The sequence below is a fragment of the Heteronotia binoei genome, chromosome 5, assembly GCF_032191835.1.
Source record: "Heteronotia binoei isolate CCM8104 ecotype False Entrance Well chromosome 5, APGP_CSIRO_Hbin_v1, whole genome shotgun sequence".
Classification (NCBI taxonomy): domain Eukaryota; kingdom Metazoa; phylum Chordata; class Lepidosauria; order Squamata; family Gekkonidae; genus Heteronotia; species Heteronotia binoei.
The window spans coordinates 30,087,959-30,108,780 of NC_083227.1; the positions used below are offsets into that span (position 1 = coordinate 30,087,959).

The following is a 20,822-nucleotide window of genomic DNA, read 5'->3' on the forward strand; positions in this document are numbered from 1 at the left end:
GATCTCATCCAACTCTGTTTTCACTGGTTGAAGGGGGGTGAGGTGGATTACTGAATCTTGAACTACGCGGTTGGCACTGAAGAGAGCCTGAAAATACTCCGACCACCGGTTCAGTATGGATGCCTTGTCTGTGAGGAGCGCTTGGCCGTCTGCACTACGCAAGGGACTCTGAGCCTGATATGATGGGCCATATACTGCCTTCAGGGCTTCGTAGAACACTCTTAAATCACCAGTGTCTGCACACAGCTGGGTTCTCTCTGCAAGCTTGGTCCACCACTCGTTCTGAATGTCTCGAAGCTTGCGCTGGAGGTTGCTACATGCAGCGCGAAAGATTGCTTTTTTCCCGGGACAGGAGGGCTGAGCAAGATGTGCTTGGTAGGCAGATCTCTTTTTTGCCAGTAAATCTTGGATCTCTTGATTGTTCTCATCAAACCAGTCCTTGTTTTTCCTTGTGGAGAACCCGAGGACTTCTTCAGAGATCAACAGGATGGTAGTTTTTAGGTGTTCCCAGAGTGCTTCTGGAGAAGGGTCTGTGGGGCAACTGGGGTCCTCAATTCTTGACTGGAGTTTTGCCTGGAAGGCAGCTTTAACTTCAGCTGACTGAAGGCTGCCAACATGAAGCTTCCTCCGAGGGATACCTCCTCTCCTGGGTGTGGGTTTAAAGTGAAGACGGAGATTGCAGCGTACAAGACGATGATCCGTATGACATTCCGCACTGGGCATTACTCAGGTGTGTAAGACATCTCGAAGGTCTCTCTGGCGCACCAGAATGTAGTCGATAAGGTGCCAGTGCTTGGACCGTGGGTGCATCCAGGTTGTCTTCAGGCTGTTCTTCTGCTGAAAGATAGTGTTGGTGATGGTGAGCTGGTGCTCCGTGCAGAATTCTAGCAGGAGGCGCCCGTTATCATTGCAGTTGCCAATGCCGTGTTTGCCAAGTACTCCTTTCCAGGCTTCCGAGTCTTTACCTACTCTGGCATTGAAGTCGCCAAGGATGATCACCTTGTCCTCTGTAGGGGTCTTCCATACGAGGTTGCGTAGATCAGCATAGAACTTGTTCTTTTCTGCAGGATCTGCTTGAAGGGTTGGGGCATACACACTGAAGAGTGTTGCATGCTGCTTGTTTTGAAGTGGGAGGCGCATGGACATGATGCGATCTGAGTGACCTGTTGGCAGGTTTTCGAGTTTGGAGGCAATGGAGTTCCTGACCATGAAGCCAACGCCAGAAAGGCGGCTCTCAGCCTTTGACTTACCCGACCAGTAGAGGGTATAGCCAGCACCATGTTCTTGAAGACTACCTTCCTCAGGGAAACGGACCTCACTGAGAGCTGCTATGTCGATATTCAACCTGAGAAGTTCGTGGGCAACTAGAGCAGAGCGTCGTTCAAGGCAACCACTGTCTACTGTGTCAAGCATGGTTCTGATGTTCCAACACGCAAGCTTAAGTCTTTGCACACTTTGTGAGGCAGGTGCATGCCTTTTCTTTGTTGTTATTTTTTGACCGCAAGTAAGGATGCCCGTTGACCGTGGCTAGCCAACTGGGGTGGGGGAGACGAGCTTTGTTTAGGCCACCTTTTCTAGGCCCCACTCCGTGTGGAGCAAGCAGTGCTGTCCCTAGATAAGGCTGCTTGGTCATTCAGGGTGCTGCCGAAAGATGCTTTCGTCTCCGGGTCAGCATCAGGCGACCAATACCCTGAACCGCCTACATGCAGGATCGGGACTGCGGCTTCCAGTGGCACCTTCCACCTGCCGTTTTGCCCCTTGCCCATCGCTGCAGGACTTGGTGTGTTGTGGGTTGTGGATGTGGATATGCCCTTCAGGCCTGCGCAGAGGAATTTTTAGGTGAAGCACAGTGTGCGCAGTACTGGCTCCACCCTTTCACCTTGAGGTCATCTGCCATGGCCCAGTAAGCCGGGACGCCGGCAGCGAGTCCTCCAGGTGGTAGGTGTTACATTAATGAGCTCTATCTGCCCGGGTTTGATGTTAGAGTTTTCCTTCTCTTGGCTGGCAAGGTTGGTGAGCCCAGCCTGCCCATCCGGTTATACCGCCGGACATTCGGTCGCACCATGACGTGGCAAACTCTGTGAGAAACAGGGGGGACCAGCGGGAAGGTGTTGCCACGGATGCAGTAATGCAGGAGAGGCCATTGCAGTGACCATCTGCCAGGCATAGCCGGACAGTGACCACGCGGCGTTCACTACACTGGGAAGGAGAGCCTATGTACTGCGCATACACTTTCCCTGGGGGGGGGCAGGATACCCAAGAGGGAGCCACATTAGTTTAAGGTCACGATTTAAGCCCCAAACCACACCAGACAGGAGAGTTCAGGGGCCTTGAAGTTAAAAGTATGCCTGGTGCATTTTTAGCCTTGACCCTGTTGCCTGCCACTCCCACCTAGTCCTCTATTGTTCTCCCCACCTGTAATATGACCAGCCGTCCTTCCCACAGCACTCTCTTAAGTCATCTCTACCTTTTCATGGGAATCTCCAAGTGAATGAATAAGGAATGAATAAGGATTTGCGAATAAGTAACCAACTTCAGCCTCCTAAACATTGATGGCTAGTCCAGATGGGATAGAAAGTGGCATAGTATAGCAATGGCAAACCATCTCTGCTTCTCAGTTGTTTGAAATCCCCTTGCTGGCATCTATATGTTGGCTGTGCTGTGGCACATGACTCCCATTTTTAAATCTACTTTTCAGCATTTTCCACAAACCAGGACATCCTTCATATCTGTAGAAACGTATCTCCTATCTCTCCCTGGCTCCTAGTTCTACCTAGGGAACTACAGGAACTATTGTTTGTTTAATAACTTTTCTGGCCTGTTCCAGAGACATTTTGGCCTGGAAAGAGGAAATGAATACACAATATTTCTAGAGGCATTTTAACTTGCAATAGGTTAATAAGTGCACAGTATTTCTGCATTTGGATTTCTAAAATGTTGTTCTGGAGCGCCTTCAATGAATCCCACGTTTTTGGTGCTACGTTTTCTTACTAAATACCCATTCCAGTCAGTTTGGAGGTGTTCTAGAGTAATTTTGGCTTGGAACAGGAAAATAACAGAATGACATTTTTGCATTTGCATTTCCAAAACGTTCTTCCATTGTTTAAAGCCTGTTCTGAGGTTTCTGGAGGCATTTTGGTGTACAACGGGGTAATAAGGACACTTGAGTTCCACTTTTTCTGTTCTAGAATATTGTTCTCAAGTGTCTGTGATGCATGCCAGTGTGTTTTGTGGCAGCCCAGGTTGTCTGATGTCTGTTCTGGGGTGTTTGGGAGGCATTGTGGCCTGGAACGGGGTAATAAGGATGTGTGAGTTCCACTTTTTCTGTTCTAGAATATTGTTCTCAAGTGTCTATGATGCATGCCAGTATTTTTTGTGGCAGCCCAGGTAGTTTGATGCCTGTTCTGGGTGTTCCGGAGGCATTTTGGCCTGGAACGGGGTAATAAGGACGTGCGAGTTCCGCTTTTTCTGTTCTAGAATATTGTTCTTGAGTGTCTGTGATGCATCCCAGTGTTTTTTGTGACAGTCTACATTGTTTTATGCCCGTTTCGGGCTGCTCCGGCCCGTTCCAGCATTTACCCTGTCCTTGCGGATTAGACAAAAAGGGGAGAAGCGACGTTAAAGGAGCTCGCACCAGGCAATCTGAAGCAGGTCTGATGGTAGGGTTGCCAAGCTCCAGGTGTGGGCAAGGGATCCCCCCCGTTTGGAGGCCCTCCCACTGCTTCAAGGTCATCAGAGAGCGGGGGGTGGGGGAGGGCACTCCCATTATTCCCTATGAAGCCAATCCCCATAGGGTATAATGGAGAATTGATCCACATGTATCTGGGGCTCTCGAAGGGGATGTTTTTTGTGGTAGAGGCACCAAACTTTCAACATAGCATCCAGTGCCTCTCCCCAAAATACCCTCCAAGTTTCAAAAGGATTGGACCAGGGGGTCCAATTCTATGAACTCCAAAAGAAGGTGCCCCTATCCTTCATTATTTCCTATGGAAGGAAGCCATTGAAAGGAAAGGAAAGGAAAGGAAAGGAAAGGAAAGGAAAGGAAAGGAAAGGAAAGGAAAGGAAAGGAAAGGAAAGGAAAGGAAAGGAAAGGAAAGGAAAGGACCCCTGTGCAAGCACCAGTCGTTTCCGATTCTGGGGTGACATTGCTTTCACAACGTTTTCACGGCAGTCTTTTTACGGGGTGGTTTGTCATTGCCTTCCCCAGTCATCTACACTTTCCCCTCCAGCAAGCTGAGTACTCATTTTACCGACCTCGGAAGGATGGAAGGCTGAGTCAACCTTGAGAAATCTGTGAATCTGCAACTGGCAACTTTAGATAGGCTTGGCTCCCTTCAAAGTCCTTTGATTCTTTCTTCAAAGGCCAAAACACTCCTGAAAAGAATGCTTTTGGTGCAGAAGAGGGGTAGAAACTGTAGGAAATTTTGTGAGGGAAATTATTTAAACTTTCCCAGATTGTTCAATGGACCGCTGGATCACAAAAGAATCGAGAGACCTTTCACATTGAAAAATATATTTTATTTCTAAAGGGGTAGGGACATTGGGATGAAAATAATAACACTACAGACTACATTCTCTAAGCCATGGGTAACCAAACTTGCTTAATGTAAGAGCCACATAGAATAAATGTCAGATGCTTGAGAGCCGCAAAACTTGAACTTCAGATGTTTGAGAGCCACAAGACAGGAAGGAAAGAAGGAAGTTAGGTAGGTGGAAAGAAAACAAATAGATGGGGGGAGGTAGAAAGAAAACAACTTTTAACTTTAAATGCATTCACCAAGACTCTGACTGGCTTGGCTTGCAGAGGTGATTTAAAGAGACAAATGCATTCTCTAAGTGGCCCAACGGAGCAGTGGGGGCTTCAAGAGCCACACAAAATGTGTGAGACACATGTGGCTCCCAAGCCACAGTTTGGCCACCCCTGCTCTAAGCCATCACTAACAAGCTGTTACTCAGTCAGCTCATTCTAGATCCTAGAACTGCCAACTGCTCTTCTTTAACTGTCATTTTCAAGCCTCTGCTTAACATTCCATCAGCTCTAGTCTGATTGACAGGTAAACATATTTAACACTAAATGAATGAACTTTAGACACTGCCTAGACGTACAATATAAATATTCAAAATTCCAACAGAAACCTCCCATTTACAGGAGAGGGAGAAAATCTAAAAAGAGAGAGAGAGAGAAGCTGTTATCAGTCCCTCGGTTTGAACATCTGGATGCAAGTTCCTTCCCTATCCATGTTTCGAGCATGTTTTTGGCGTTCCAGCTGCATCAGTGACTGTGAGGGGAGATCTGTTCTGGGAAAGAAAAGGGTGGAGTATCCTTCTCTGCCAACTAGGCAAAATGGGAATTGGGGGCATCATCCTCCAGTGGTTCCGGTCCAAACTGGCCAATCGGTCCCCAGGTGGGTCTAGGGGATCCCTGCTTGACATGTGCCACAGGGTCCCAGAATTCTCTCTCTTGTGCTCCATTCTTTGGATTCCGGAAGATTCTGTGGGATTTTGAGTATCTCAGAGATATCTTTGCTAGTGTCTCTGTTCAGGCCTTGAATGTGAAGTTGCTTGAGATTTTGGACAGGATTACTTTTGGACAGGATTACTTTCCAGAAGACCTGCAGCCCTCCTCTTGTTTAGGTAGCAAGCAGATTTATGCTTGCCCACAGAGCCAACTGAACCCAGAGCAGCTTCGGGAGGCTCTCTGGGATCCGATGCCCCCTGGGGGATCATTAGAAAAGTTAGTGGAGCACCGGTATTCCCGGCTCTCCATGGCCATCGAGGATATCGCTCCCTGAAGCCCTCCATGAAGGCTACCATGGAGCTGCAGAGGATGAAGCGGCAGCTTAGGCGGCTAGAACGAGCGTGGCGGAGATCTTATGACGAGGAGTCTAGAACTTCTTATAGAACATTTATGAAGGTCTATGAGAAGGCTATGAAGTCCGCTAAGAGAGATTTCTATGCGGCCTCCATTGCATCTGCGAAATTGTGCCCAGCTCAGTTATTTAGAACAATTTAATCATTGACTACAGTGCCTACAGGCAATCAAAAAGTTAGGGAATTGGACATCGGCTGTGACGCTTTTGTGACCTATTTTGCAGATAAGGTCTCAACTCACTGCAAAAATCTTCCAACCACAGTTGATACAGTATGGGAACTGGAAGCCTGTTGTTCATCTTCTAGTCCCACGTTGGAACACTTCAACTGTCTCTCTCAGGAGGACATGGACAGGATCTTGGCTGCAGTGAAGCCCACCACTTGCCCTCTGGACCCATGTCCATCTTGGCTTGTTAAAGCGGATGGAGATGGTATCCAGGGCCCCTTGGCTGAGATCGTCAACTTATCCCTGTCATCAAGGATATTTTCAGCCAAGCTTAAAGAGGCAATGGTCTGTCCGCTTCTGATAAAGCAATCTTTGGACCCATGTTCCTAGCCAATTACCGCCCAGTCTCGAATTTACCATTTCTGAGCAAGGTAATTGAGAAAGCGGTCGGTGAGCAGTTTCAAGTTATCCTGGTCACGGGACAGAAACTGCTTTGGTCACTCTCACAGATGACCTTAGAAGACATCTGGATCAAGGCAGGTCAGCGCTGTTGTTGCTTTTAGATTTTTTGGCAGCATTTGACACGGTCAATTACAGCCTAATGACCCACCGCCTCACCGACATTGGAGTTCAGGGGGTAGCCTTACAGTGGTTCTCCTCCTTTCTCTGTGGTCGGGGACAAAGGGTGGCGATTGGCGAGCAGATGTCCCTGCGTTATCCACTAGAAGGTGGTGTACTGCATGGAGCTATTCTCTTGCCAATGATGTTTACATCTCTATGCACCCCCTTGCTCAGACTGCCAGAAGTCTTGGACTGGGTTGTCACCAGTATGCAGATGACACCCAGCTTTATCTGTTGATGGGTGGCCACTCAGACTCCACCCCAGACCATCTGACCAGGACGCTGGAAGCAGTGGCTGGTTGGTTACAACTGAGCCAGCTGAAGTTTAATCCAACTAAAACAGAGGTCCTGTATCTGAGTCGCAGCGCACTAAAACTGGGCATCTGACTCCCCACTCTGGCAGACGCATTCAAAAGGTTTCTCCCCTGTGTAGGTTCTTAGATGGTCTTGAAGAGTGCAAGTTTAACTAAATCTGTTCCCACAGTCTGCGCATTCAAAGGCTTCTTCCTTGTGTGGGTTCTTAGATGTTTTTGAAGAGTGCCATTCTGACAGAATCTCTTCCCACACTCTGAGCATTCAAAAGGCTTCTCCCCCGTGTGGGTTCTTAGATGTTTTTGAAGAGTGCCATTCTGACGGAATCTCTTCCCACACTCTGTGCATCCAAAAGGCTTCTTCCCTGTGTGGGTTCTTAGATGACTTTGAAGATTGCCCTTCTGACTAAATCTCTTCCCACACTCTGAACATTCAAAAAGCTTCTCACCTGTGTGGGTTCTTCGATGGACTTGAAGATGGCTACTATGACTGAATCTCTTTCCACACTCTGAACATTCAAAAGGCTTCTCCCCTGCATGGGTTCTTAGGTGTATTTGACGATTGCCATTCTGGCTGAATGTCTTCCCACACTCTGAGCATTCAAAAGGCTTCTCCCCTCTGTGGGTTTTTAGATGTCTTTGAAGATTGCCTTTCACACTGAATCTCTTCCCACATTCTGAGCATTCAAAAGGCTTCTCCCCTGTGTGGGTTCTTAGATGGTCTTGAAGAGTGCAAGTCTGACTAAATCTCTTCCCACAGTCTGAGCATTCAAAAGGCTTCTCCCCTGTGTGGGTTCTTAGATGTTTTTGAAGAGTGCCATTCTGACGGAATCGTTTCCCGCACTCCGTGCATTCAAAAAGCTTCTCCCATCTGTGGGTTCCTTGGTGCACAAGGAGCTTTGATTTGTTTCTGAAGTACTTTTTGAACCGAAAGCCTTTGCATGCCTTCATTATACTCTGCTTTGGAAGATGTATATTACCTTTTCCTCCCTTAGAGGTTGCCATTCCAGTCTCTGAGCAAATAAATAGTTTCTCTCCTGAGTGAATTCTTTGGTGTTGAACAAGATCTGATTTCTCTGAGAAGTTCTTCCCACAGTTTGAGCACTCATAAGGTTTCTCTCCTACAGATGTTCTTAGATCTCTAAGGAGCTCTGGTCTGTGAATCACTGTCTTTACACACTCCAGCCATTGATAGGTCCCGTTCCCACTGTGCATTCGTAAGTGGTCATCATATTTGGATTTATCTGAGAAGTCCACACACACCAAGCAAGGAATGGGTATATCCTCCTTCTTGACCACATGGCTTCTTTTCTGCCTGTTAGGTCCACCTCGATTCCAGAAGCTTCCTCTCAAGCCTTTATTCATGACTTCATCTGGTGATCGAGGATGCAATTCCTCATCCTCCTCATTCCTTGGATTATGCCTGGCTGGAAGAAAGAAAGAGATCCTGTTAGAACCCATGCAAGGAGGTCTGATCTGCTGCTGAATTTCCATCAGCGCTCCACAGATATTCCAGCGGCTTCTTCCCGATGTACACTGAATTTACACAGTGAAGGAAACATTCAAGTATACAATAATAGACACTTTAAAAGTACATTATGCCTCCTGCATGAGATGCTTAGTTTTGACTGAATGTTTATATGGCTCCCCACCTGTGTGACTTCCTTCGTGTGAAGAGAGGGCTCTGTTCTGACTGAACCTCTTTCTGCACTACAAGCAATTATACGGTTCCTCTGTTGAGGGAATCGGTATCTGCAAAATGACATTTATTCTCTGACTGAAGGGCTTTGCAAAGGCCTCGCCTGCATTTTCATTTTCTCTGGTGAGGATGGAGCCCTTTTTTCCTTCTCTTTTTGACTGACCTTTCTTCTTGGACAGGAATTTCCCAGAAACGACCTCCTTGGCAAGGAATGGACTTACCTCTCCTTCTACCTGCATGGCTTCCCTCCTGCCTCTGTGGTCCGTCTCCATCTCCCAAGTTTCCTTCGGCATCTTCATTCTTGGCTATTCCCAAAGGGAACCCCCGGAATTCCCCAGCTGTCTCCTCTGCACCTGCTGCTGGAATAAAGGAAGAGCTTCAATCAGCACACAGGCAAGGAATCAAGCCAACCATCAGGCACTGATCAAGAACGGGGGTGTATTTCTTTTATCAAATCTTCTTTCCTCCCAATCGGAGAATCTGGTCATATCTTATCCCTCCCAGGCCTTCCCGCAGAGCTGTTTTTATATCCTGCCTGTCCCTCCTCTCCACAGACTCCTCACATGTACTTTAAGGGGGAAAGTGACAAATAATCATTCCCCCACTGTTCCCTTTTGCCTTGCCGTGCTGTTCTTTTGATCCGATTACATGCCAGAAGTTATCAGGATATCCAGTCCTTCAAGTGCACTCAGAGTGGTTCTGGACAAAGCCAGGAGGAGCTGGTTTTCAACCTCCCCCAAATACCTGTTTTCGGGGGCTGGGGTGGGAAGCCAGGAGCTCATCACATGACCCTCAGAGTTTAAAGGGGGATGCCCACAGTTTTTGGAAAAGGTGCCATTTCTTAGGGGGGAGGTAATGAATAATGAGAAAACCAATCCTGCAGTGTTAGGGCCGCCTTTCTTAAGTTCAGAGCCAGTTCCTTTCTATCTCTGAGCCATTCTCTGCACTTTAGCTGGGCCTGTCTATTGTCTAATGTGCAGCCATGTCTGAATCATCCAGGCATTTCTGCCTTTCCTAGAAGCACAATCTGCCCCTCTGGAAATAAGTGTATCTTATTGTCAGCAAGAGACAGCCAGAAGACTGGTGTATGGTGTTACAGGCAGTGCTTTAAGTCTCTTATTTTGATGGGGAAATTAGCTAAGAGACTTGGTAGACTGAATTAGGAGTGAAGATTTTTTCTTTCAATGATATGGAGTTCGGGTTTTCAGCCAAGAATAGTCCAAGCATAAGAACATGCTATTGTATATTTTATAGTGTTTACTTAGAATATGTAGCAGGAGGATTTATACACACACATTTTTTTGTACAAGCAAACAAGAGCCTAAGAAAATAGAGGTTATTGATAGAGTGCAAGGGTCCTTGAAGTGGGTAATATTCACCTGATCCAGAAGAGGAGATGTCCCTTCAAACAGAGATACACAGAGAGGAACGTGAACAACCAGCGTAACGCGCCCTATAGACCCAATTACAGGAGTAGCGGGTGGTATAGACCGCAAACAGTGTCCTACAGAATACATACCGATGTGGGTTTTGACCCTCACTATATAGGGGTTTGACGGATGGGGGTCGTTAGTTACAAAAGGGGCTCTGATGTTCCATAAATGGCTATCTTGAATCGCTATGTTGGAAAACGTCTCACATTTCGCTAGGATGATAAGCTTGGAGGAACTGCATAATTTGTTCCCGGCTTCTGGGCTGACACTCGGAAAGGGATCAAAGACCTTAAGGGTAGGATCAATCAAGTTATGCATTAGATTGGATTGAGCAAGGTAGAGGTGATAGGCTGGAGGAAGAGTCAATTGGCAAGTAGCAGAAGATCAGAGTGTGAGTAACACCCGCAGTTCCCATGTTATTATGCATCCCATTTGAGCAGAGATGCTGGAGGGGGAATGGGTGAGACTGCACTGAAATACAGACTTCAGGCGCCAACCAAAACAAGATCTCTACTGGGACCACTCCACCTGTTTAGATGGAGTGTTGTCTTGGCCTGTCTTTGGTCAGACTCTATTTTGTTTCACAGAAGTAGGAGACCCCCTCTCTTTTATTTGCAGCGGGGTACTCCATTTTATCAGGCAGCGCCTCTCAGTAACCATAGAGCCTCAAAATCTGTGTCGTTGTTATCAGCCTTCTTCCCTGGGGACAGAAGGTGATAACGCAAGCTGTCCTTGGAGAAACCCAGACAAGGGAGCACAATGACTGGGCAGGTTGATCTCACTTTTCTGCCTGAAGGGGATGGAAGGAGCTTAGCTTTTGCGATGGAGCTGGTCGTTTGGCTCTTGAAGAGATGGATGAGGGCTATGGTTCTTTCTCTGTCCTGTTGTTGCTCAAGTAAACTGTGTTTCAACAGAGAAACTGACTCTCTCTTTATTGGGCTGACAGCTTCAGTGGAAGTCTTTTAAATAATACATGATCCCTCCGTCTTGGGAGGACAGGTTCCCCTCACCACAACAGAGGATGCTGTGTGATTTGGCTTAAGGCACTTGCCCTCGGATTGCAGTGTGAACTAGGGTTGCCAATTCTAATTCAAGAAATATCTGGGGGGCTTTGGGGATGGAGCCAGGAGACATTGGGGGTGGAGTCAGCAGCAAGGTTGTGACGAACATGATTGAACTCCAAAGGAAGTTCTGGCCATCACATTTAAAGGTAACGCACACCTTTTAAATGCCTTCCCTCCACTGGAAATAATGAAGGATAGGGGCACCTTCTTTTGGGGCTCATAGAATTCGACCCCCTGGTCCAATCCTTTGGAAACTTGGAGGGCACTTTGGGAAGAGGCACAGAATGCTATGCTGAAAATTTGGTGCCACTATCTCAAAAAACAGCCCCAAAAGAGCCCCAGATACCCAGATCAATTCTCCATTATACCCTATGGGAATCGGTCTCCAAAGAGAATAACGGAGTGCCCAGCAGACATTTCCCTCCCCCCTCCGTGCTTTCTGATGACCCTGAAGTGAGGGGAGGGCTTCCAAACCGGGAGATTCCCCTGCCCCCATCTGGGGATTGTGTAACCAAACAAGAGAATCACAGCAAAACAGGCAGAGGAATAGCAAGCAATGCTCCCATGAACCCCAGCCTCCAAAAAATTACAAAATGAATGTTAGAATAGACAGACAGCGAGACCCTTGGCCCCCTGGCGATTCGCTCGATGAACTGGTGGAGACCTGGCACAACTGGCTTTCCACGGCCATCGAGATCACTCCCAGGCGCCCTCTCCACCCCCTTTCAAAGCTGGCACTGTGGTATACCCCGGAACTAGGGCTGATGAAACAGGGGCTGAGACGGCTAGAGAGGCAATGGTGGCATGCCCGCAATGAAGTAACAAGAACATCCTATAGGTCGTTTATGAGAACCAATGAGATGGCAGTCAAGGCTGTTAAGAGAGTCCATCTTACGGTCACGATTGCATCTGCGAACTCACGCCCAGCACAATTGTTTAGAACAATTCGGTCACTAACTACCCTTCCACAGGGTAATGAAATTCCACAGGGTATATATATATTGGCCACTGTGTGATACAGAGTGTTGGACTGGATGGGCCATTGGCCTGATTGAACATGGCTTCTCTTATGTTCTTATGAAAATGTTAGGGAATTGGACATAGGCTGTGAGGCTTTTGCGAGTTTTTTCGCAGATAAGGTCTTGTCACTCCGCCATGACCTCCCGGCCACTCTTGAGACAGTAAGGGAACTTGAGGCTCCGTGTACGTCTTCTAGTCAGTTTTTGGAGTACTTCACTCCACTCAGCCTGGGGGAAGCTGACAGTACACTCTCTACCATACGTCTGACTACTTGTAGTCTGGACCCATGTCCATCCTGGCTTATAAAGGCTAGCTGGGATGAATTTCGGGTCCCCCTGAGGGAAATTGTAAATTAGCCCCTATCTGAAGGGACCTTCCCTCAGCCTCTTAAAGAGGCAATTGTCCGCCCCCTCTTAATGAAACCATCTCTGGACCCGGCCTTATTGGCAAATCACTGGCTGGTGTCAAACTTGCCTTTTTTGGGCAAGATTATCGAGAGGGCAGTCATGGTGCAGTTGCAGAGCTTTCTGAATGACACTTCTGTACTGAACCCTTTCCAATCTGGGTTGCGCCCAGGCCATGGAACGGAGACGGTTCTGGTCGCTCTCATGGATGACCTCCAGAGGCATCTGGATAGAGGTGGTTCGGCAGTACTGATGCTTTTAGACCTATCAGCCGCGCTTGACACGGTCGATCATCAGTTGCTGACCTGCCGCCTTGCCGAAGCTGGGATACGGGGGTTGGCCTTACAGTGGCTCTCCTCTTTCCTTCAGGGTTGGGGACAAAGGGTGGCAATAGGGAAGGAAGTTGAATCCAATGAAGACAGAGGTCCTGTACCTAAGTCGTGGCGGTCTGGGAACCGAGGTCTTACTACTGACCTTGGACGGGGCACCACTTACACGGGTGCCCAAGGTCAAAAGCTTAGGGGTGTTCCTGTATTCCTCTTTAAATATGGAGGCCCAGGTGGCAGCAACTGCCAGATCAGCCTTCTATCATCTACGGCTGATAAGGGAGTTGGTTCCCAACCTCAAACGCAGCAACTTGGTGACAGTGATCCACGCCACGGTCACCTCAAGATTGGATTACTGCAATGCCCTCTACATAGGGCTGCCCTTGGCTCGAACCCGGAAGCTTCAACTGGTGCAGAACACAGCAGCCAGGTTGTTAATGAGCCTTCCTATACAGGAACACATTCAACCTGTGCTGAAAGTGCTACACTGGCTGCCTACTGCATACCGGGGTTTTTTCAAGGTGTTGGTTCTTACTTTTAAGGCCCTATATGGCCAGGGGCCTGCATACCTGAGGGACCGCCTTTCCCCACATGTTCCCCGGAGACCACTTCGGTCTGAATCACAAAATCTACTTACAATCCCCGGCCCTAAGGAAGCCAGGCTCATGTCAAATGGAGCCAGAGCCTTCTCTGTAGTGGCCCCAAGCTGGTGGAATGAGTTGCCGGAAAAGGTCAGGGCCCCGCAAGAGCTCATACAGTTCCACAAGGCATTTGTGAACTAGGCTGTTGGCCACCACAGTTTATAGCAACATGTGAACCACCAACAACAATCTGCTGTATAGCAGTTGCAGAGAGAAGAACTTAAGATCTGCTATACAGAGAATTATAAAATTGGAAAATGCAAGACCATGGCACCGAAACATTTTTTAAAAATGTATTTTATGTCTATTTTACTCTATATTTTATGGTTTTAATGCTGTACTATTACGTTGAATCATGCACATGCATGTCTGTGTGCCGCCCTGAGCCCGCCTCGGCAGGGAGGGTGGGATAGAAGTGGAATTAAATAAATAGAATACAAATATATAATATATTCAAGTTCCATCAATATAATAAATTCAGTCTCTTATACCAGGGGTGGCCAACGGTAGCTCTCCAGATGCTTTCTGCCTACAACTCCCATCAGCCCCAGCCAGCATGGCCAATGGCTGGGGCTGATGGGCGTTGTAGGCAAAAAACATCTGGAGAGCTACTGTTGGCCACCCCTGTCTTATACAGTCCAAGGAACTCAAGCATCAGAACGCCAGTCCCATTGTTTTTCAGCAAATTAATGCCCAGACTTCTTCAGGAAAGTTCTGATGAAAATGACCAATGTTCAATCAGTCCACATTCCTAATAAGTGCAGCAAGCAATCCAAAGGCTACAGGTTTGTACTAGTGACCCTGTTTCGCATATAGCTTCTTCAAGCTTCCAATAAAGATTTTTATACACTGGGTAAGAACGCCACAAACTTTCGTCAATGAATAACCCCGAAGGTATTTATTCTAACATTCATTTTGTAATTTCTTGGAGGCTGGGGTACGCGGGAGCATTGCTTTCTGTTCCTCTGCCCATCTGGGGATTAGCAACTCTAGTGTGAACTGGTGGGGCTACCCCCACTGCAGGCCACCCCAGCAAGGTAGAACGAAGAAAGCACTCAAAGCCATCTCCACCTAAACAGAACGCCTGAAGTCATCCTCAGGACAGCTGTAGGAACAGTTTGATGTGCCTTTGGCCTCCTCCAGCAGGGCTCTTCTTAGGTAACCAACCCCGCCACCCGCACTTTCCCTGGAATATCCAGTATGTAAGGATAGAACAGGCACTCTAGAGCAACTGCTGAGCTCAGTCCCAGAAAGACCTTCCGAGCCTCCAGATTCCTGGCCCCAGAAGAAGACGATACTGGATTTCTATTCCACCCTCCACTCAAGAGTCTCAGAGCGGCTCACAATCTCCTTTATCTCGCTCCCCCACAACAGACACCCTGTGAGGTGGGTGGGGCTGAAAGGGCTCTCACAGCAGCTGCCCTTTCAAGGACAGTCTCAGAACGGCCTACAATCTCCTTTATTTCCCTCCCCCACAACAGACACATGGGGAGGTGGGTGGGGCTGAGAGGGCTCTCACAGCAGCTGCCCTTTCAAGGTGTCTCAGAGCAGCCTACAATCGTCTTTATCTTCTCCCCCCACAACAGACACCCTGTGAGGTGGATGGGGCTGAGAGAGCTCTCACAGCTGCTGCCCTTTCAAAGATAGAGTCTCAGACCGGCCTACAATCTCTTTTAACTTCTTCCCCCACAACAGACACCCTGTGAGGTGGGTGGGGCTTAAAAGGCTCTCACAGCTGCTGCCTTTTCAAGGACAGAGTCTCAGAGCGGCCTACAATCGCCTTTATCTTCTCCCCTCACAACAGACACCCTTTGAGGTGAGTGGGGCTGAGAGGGCTCTCACAGCAGCTGCCCTTCCAAGGACATAGTCTCAGAGTGGCTCATGATCTCCTTTATCTTCCTCCCCCACAACATTCACCCTGTGAGGTGGGAGGGGCTGAGAGGGCTCTCACAGCAGCTGCCCTTTCAAGGACAACTTCTGCCAGAGCTGTGGCTGACCCAAGGCCATACTAGCAGGTGCAAGTGGAGGAGTGGGGAATCAAACCCGATTCTCCCAGATAAGAGTCCGCACACTTAACCACTACACCAAACTGGCTCCCTCCCACCTTACCCAATGGCCTTCCTAATTCTACCAAACCAAGAGTTAATTAGAAGTGAAGAGGAAAGGTCCCATGACTCATCCTTGCCCATTCTCCTGGCATAACTGAGAAGAAGACTCACTTGCAGCCAGTTCATTTGGGAAGGAAACTGTCTCTTGAGATCTTCTGGAGAAGTTCTGCAGCCATTCTTCAGACCTGAGACCTTTGTCAGTTTCCGCCATAGTCTCTCTGACATACCTGGATTCTTTGGCAAAGAGAGAGAGAGAGACATAGTTTTTATGTGGGAAGGAAAGAAATCCAAGGAAGAGGAAAAATTCTTCTGGAGGGACAGAAACATGGTCGAGATCGAAGCCCAGAATCCTAACCACTGGAAGGGGGATGGATCCTTTACAGATCACAGCCACAGCCAATGGCTGTAACCCCATCCAGGGGGAAGGTGTGTAGTAGAGGTTGTTGACTGAGAAACTGGGATTTGGCCCCTTCCGGAGTCTTCCTGAGGGCCTCTCAGCCCTGCCTATGCCTTCCACCAGGACACAGGAGGTGGTGGCAGCTACAGGCATAGCCAGCTTCAAGAGGGGATTGGATAAACATATGGAGCAGAGGTCCTTTAGTGGCTATTAGCCGCAGTGATTTTGTTGGAACTATCTGTCTGGGGCAGTGATGCTCTGTATTCTTGGTGTCTAGGTGGAGGGAAACACAGTGGGAGGCTTCTAGTGTCCTGGCCCCACTGGTGGATGGCCTGATGGCACTTGGGGTTTCTGGCCACTGTGTGACACAGAATGTTGGACTGGATGGGCCATTGGCCTGATCCAACATGGCTACTCTTATGTGACACAGAGTGTTGGACTGGATGAGCCATTGGCCGATCCAACATGGCTTCTCTTATGTTCTTATGTGACACAGTGTTGGACCGGATGGGCAATTGGCCTGATCCAACATGACTTCTCTTATGTTCTTATGTGGCACAGAGTGTTGGATCAGATGGGCCATTGGCCTGATCCAACATGGCTTCTCTTATGTTCTTATGTGACACAGAGTGTTGGACCGGATGGGCCATTGGCCTGATCCAACATGGCTTCTCTTATGTTCTTATGATACCCCCTCTAGAGTGGGTGATGGCCACAACACAGGCCTCAGTTCCCCTGGATCAGCAGGGTGCCTTGTAGCACTCTACCAAGCCGTACTGAACATCGGTTTTACTGCCACCTGGAGTCCTCAAGGCCCCCAGTGGCAGCCAAGTAGCTGGGGAGGCCTCACAAACATATACTGATGTTCAATACTTTGAGTCATATATCATTACAATGGCAACAATTTGCACCCTTGGCACCTACGAAAGATTCTTACCCAGAAGGGCCACGCTGCCATAGTTCTCCAGCATGACTTCCCTGTGGAGAGCTTTTTGGCCCGGATCCAGCAGGGCCCACTCGGCCAGGGTGAAATACACGGTCACCTCCTCAAAGGAAAACAGAGACTGAAAGAAAAAGCAGATTCCCTTGTCAGAGGTCATCCCAGGCAGAGACTACATTTTCCACAGGGGCATTCTGGCAGGGGGCAGGATGCAGCATTTGGGTTGTGTAAAGAGAACGCGGTTCAGAGTCTCTCTCTCCTCGGGTCAGCAGGACCGAAAGCCTCCTAGAGAAAGGAGGGGAGACCCAATTATCCCCTCTTCTTCCCCACTACCTGGACCAGAGTTGGAGCAACTGTTTCCACTCCTCTGCAAAGACCACGGCTCAACATCGTCTCTTCACTGCCTGCAAGGGAAACAACATGGGAAGGATGAATGTCAGCCTCAAAGTCCTGTTTTGTTTGCTTCTTTGAAATTTGCTTCACTTATCCCTGTTCCTAGGGTTGTCAAACCTTGTCTTCTTTACACTAAAAAAAGATTGGAATTTTTGGTAAAGTGTGAGAGAGGCAGAAGAGAAGCATCAGGTACCCATGAGCCTCGGGGAGTTATAAATGCTGCCAACACATCTGCCATTCTTGCTGGATCCCGCCTGCTGGGCCCTCCAAACCGTCCTGGAGTCTAGACTGGCAGGAAAAATATCAGGGACTGGAGATAATCCTGCAGGACATGCTGCCATCACATCCTGCTCAAAACCCTGATGTGATTTGAGTGCATCAGCCAAGGCACTGGAAACTTTAGGATACTATCAATGGGTTTCCAGGGCATCTGCTGATGCTCAAACTTCGCATCCAAGTGTCTGGCTGTACGAGAGATGGATGTGACATCACGTTCACCCCATGCTCCAGCCTCTAACGCAGGAGTGAACAAACTTGCTTAATGCAAGAGCCACAAAGAATAAATGTGTCAGATGTTTGAGAGCTGCAAGACACGATCGTCAGATGTTTGAGAGTCACAGGGAAGGAAGAAAGGATGGAAAATTTGAAAGAAAGGTGAAAAGAAAACAGATAGATTGGGGGGAGGGGAGGGAGAGAGAGGTGGAAAGAGAGCATCTTTAACTTTAATGCCTTCTGGAATGAAGACTGCAATCACAGACTCCAGGAACTTGACTGGGATACTATTTATATGTCTCCCAATTTAACATCCCTGATTTTCACAATACGCTTTAACTCATTCAAAATTCTCCACAGATGGTATCTGCCCCCTAGCAGGCGATACCAAATAGACCACAAAATTAGTCCTAAATGTTGAAAAAACTGTGGCCAATTCAGTGATTTCATGACTTGCTGGTGGTACTGTCAACTTATCAGGAATTTTTGGAAACTAGTTTTGTCTGATATCCATATTATAACTGGAGTTTAAGTCCCAGACATACCTGAATCGGTTCTTTTAGCTTACTTGCCTTCCTTTTCTGGTAACAAACTAGCCTTTACCTTAATTTCATATTCATTGTCTACTGCTAGACAAGTCATAGCCACAAAATGGAGAGACAAAGAACCTCCTACAATCCAACAATGGCAAAATAAACTCTGGGAATTTTTTTGTGTATGGCAAGATCTCAATGCCTTAAGGCCAAATCTAGTAACTTATCAACAGAAATTTCAAGCTGTTTGGTACCCCGTAGTGGAATACCTGACAAATAAGAACATAAGAGAAGCCATGTTGGATCAGTTCTTGTATTGTGAGAAAGGGAGAAAAGTACTTTTTTCTCTATTTTCTCCATCCCATGCATTATCATGTTACCCCGCAGTCAACGTTTCTCCAAGCTAAAGAGCCCCAAGCGTCATCATCGTAATGTCATTCCAAAAAATGCTTACTATCAAGATTTGCTTTACTTCTAATGTTTTGACATGCACCTTTGTGGGTTTTTTTTTAGTAAACCAGACCTTTTCATTCATTCTTATGTATTACTGTAACGAAGATACTCTGATGTATATGGCTGTTTATTTGGGGTTTTTTTATTTTTTCATTGAAATGACTTATTTATTTTGCTATCCCTTTTGTTGTTACCTCTATTTATTTCAATAAAGTTTGATTTATGTGCAAAAAAAAAAAGTCTTCTCCAAGCTGCTGGCTGGTTTGGCTTGGAGAAGTGATTCAAAGAGAGAAATGCTTCCTCCAAGCTGGCCAACAGGATGGGGGGGGGGGGCTTTGAGAGCCATATAATATGTATGAAAGAGCCACATGTGGCTCCCGAGCCACAGTTTGGCCACCCCTGCTCTAACATCATGGGATGCCAGGACATAGCACCTCCAGTCCACAATCCTCTCTGACTGTGGTCTGACAGATGCCCTGGAAAGCCATTAATCAGAACCAAATTATTGACCCAGCAATTGGGTTCCAAAGAGATGCTGCCCTGGAAAGTGCGTTTGCAAAGTGCTGCCAAGTCACAGCCGAAAAAAAGACTAAGAGTCCAGTAGCAAGAGCAGAGCCAGTTTGGTGTAGTTGTTAAGTGTGTGAAGTCTTATCTGGGAGAACCAGGTTTGATTCCCCACTCCTCCACTTGCACCTGCTTGGAATAGCCTTGAGTCAGCCATAGCTCTCGCAGCGGTTGTCCTTGAAAGGACAGCTTCTGTGAGAGCTCTCTCAGCCTCACCTATCTCACAGGGTGTCTATTGTGGGAGAAGAAGGTAAAGGAGATTGTGAGCCACTCTGAGATTCAGAGTGGAGGGCGGGATATAAATCCAATAACTTCTTCTGGGCAGCAGCTTGAATTTGCTTAGGCCTCTTTGTTTGGTTCTCTCCCATAAGGCATTGCAGGCCCCTCAATGCATCCTGCACTGTGCTCTAAAAGAACTGGTTACATTTCAGAGTTCCCATCTCAAAGTCAGAACACCTAGATATGAGTACCTCTGGCTCCAAGCTGTTGAGAGGGAGGGTGTTTTTAACCTAGTGATGCAATGACTGTGGTCAGAGTCTTCTGGTCAGAAAAGGGAAGGGCTCTGCATGTCTTAAGGCCAGGGCTTTTTTTGTAGCAGGAACTCCTTTGCATATTAGGCCACGTCACCCTGATGAAGCCAATCTTCCAAGAGCTTACAGGGTTCTCAGTACAGGGCGTACTGTAAGCTCCAGAAGGATTGGCTACATCAGGGGCATGTGGCCTAATATGCAAAGGAGTTCCTGCTACAAAAAAAGCTCTGCTTAAGGCCATCTGTTTTCTTGACTGACAGCTAATCTGGACTCTAAAAGAATTTAACAGCAGTGCTGGAGATGCTGGGCCCTCTGCCAATACCATGGTTAGGTCTTGCCAGGGGGCTGAAATGTATTCCTAAACAGATCACAGTTGCACTATTTGTTAATAAGTATCAGTTTGACTTTTCCCTTCTGTAAGATGAAATTGCTTGTGGCTTGAAAATTTCTGCAGTATGGTTTTCAAGCTGGGCAAGGACGGGAGTGCTAGGAATGGTTCCTGAACTCCAAAATTCCCTAATACTGTCAGAGGTGGGGTGCCATTGCTTGCCCTGGACTTCTTTGGTGGTATCCCATGCACAATCTAAAAAGGGCTGGCCTGGCTTGGCTTCTGAGGTCTGATATGACAGGGCTCGCCTCTGTCACCCAGGTCAGGAGAACGTGGAGCCTCCATTTATTCACCATGACTAAGAGCTGCACTCAGATTTCTCTCCCTGTTCTTTCTGGAGCCACCTTGAGACCTTCCACGGGAAGGAAGGTGACAGACGCATATTTTAATTAATGTCAGTAGGGATGGAACTGCCTTCCAGGAGTCTGTCTACACCCCCTTAAAGTGGACTGGCCGTCACTACATCCT

At 47.7% G+C, this 20,822-nt stretch overlaps 2 protein-coding genes across 2 annotated transcripts in view; both read right to left on the bottom strand.

The window, feature by feature from the left end:
* Nucleotides 1–20,822, bottom strand: part of LOC132571225 (zinc finger protein 709-like) — a 1,224,940-nt gene that overhangs the window by 1,159,932 nt on the left and 44,186 nt on the right. The window contains exon 2 of the mRNA XM_060237950.1: nt 17,335–17,405. Within this exon, the coding sequence (XP_060093933.1) occupies nt 17,335–17,391 (57 nt within the window). The 5' untranslated portion in view covers nt 17,392–17,405. The remainder of the gene's footprint in view (nt 1–17,334; nt 17,406–20,822) is intronic.
* LOC132570998 (gastrula zinc finger protein XlCGF17.1-like) lies at nt 7,096–8,184 on the bottom strand. The gene has a single exon (XM_060237634.1). The coding sequence runs from the start codon at nt 8,182–8,184 to the stop codon at nt 7,096–7,098; it is 1,089 nt and encodes a 362-aa protein (XP_060093617.1).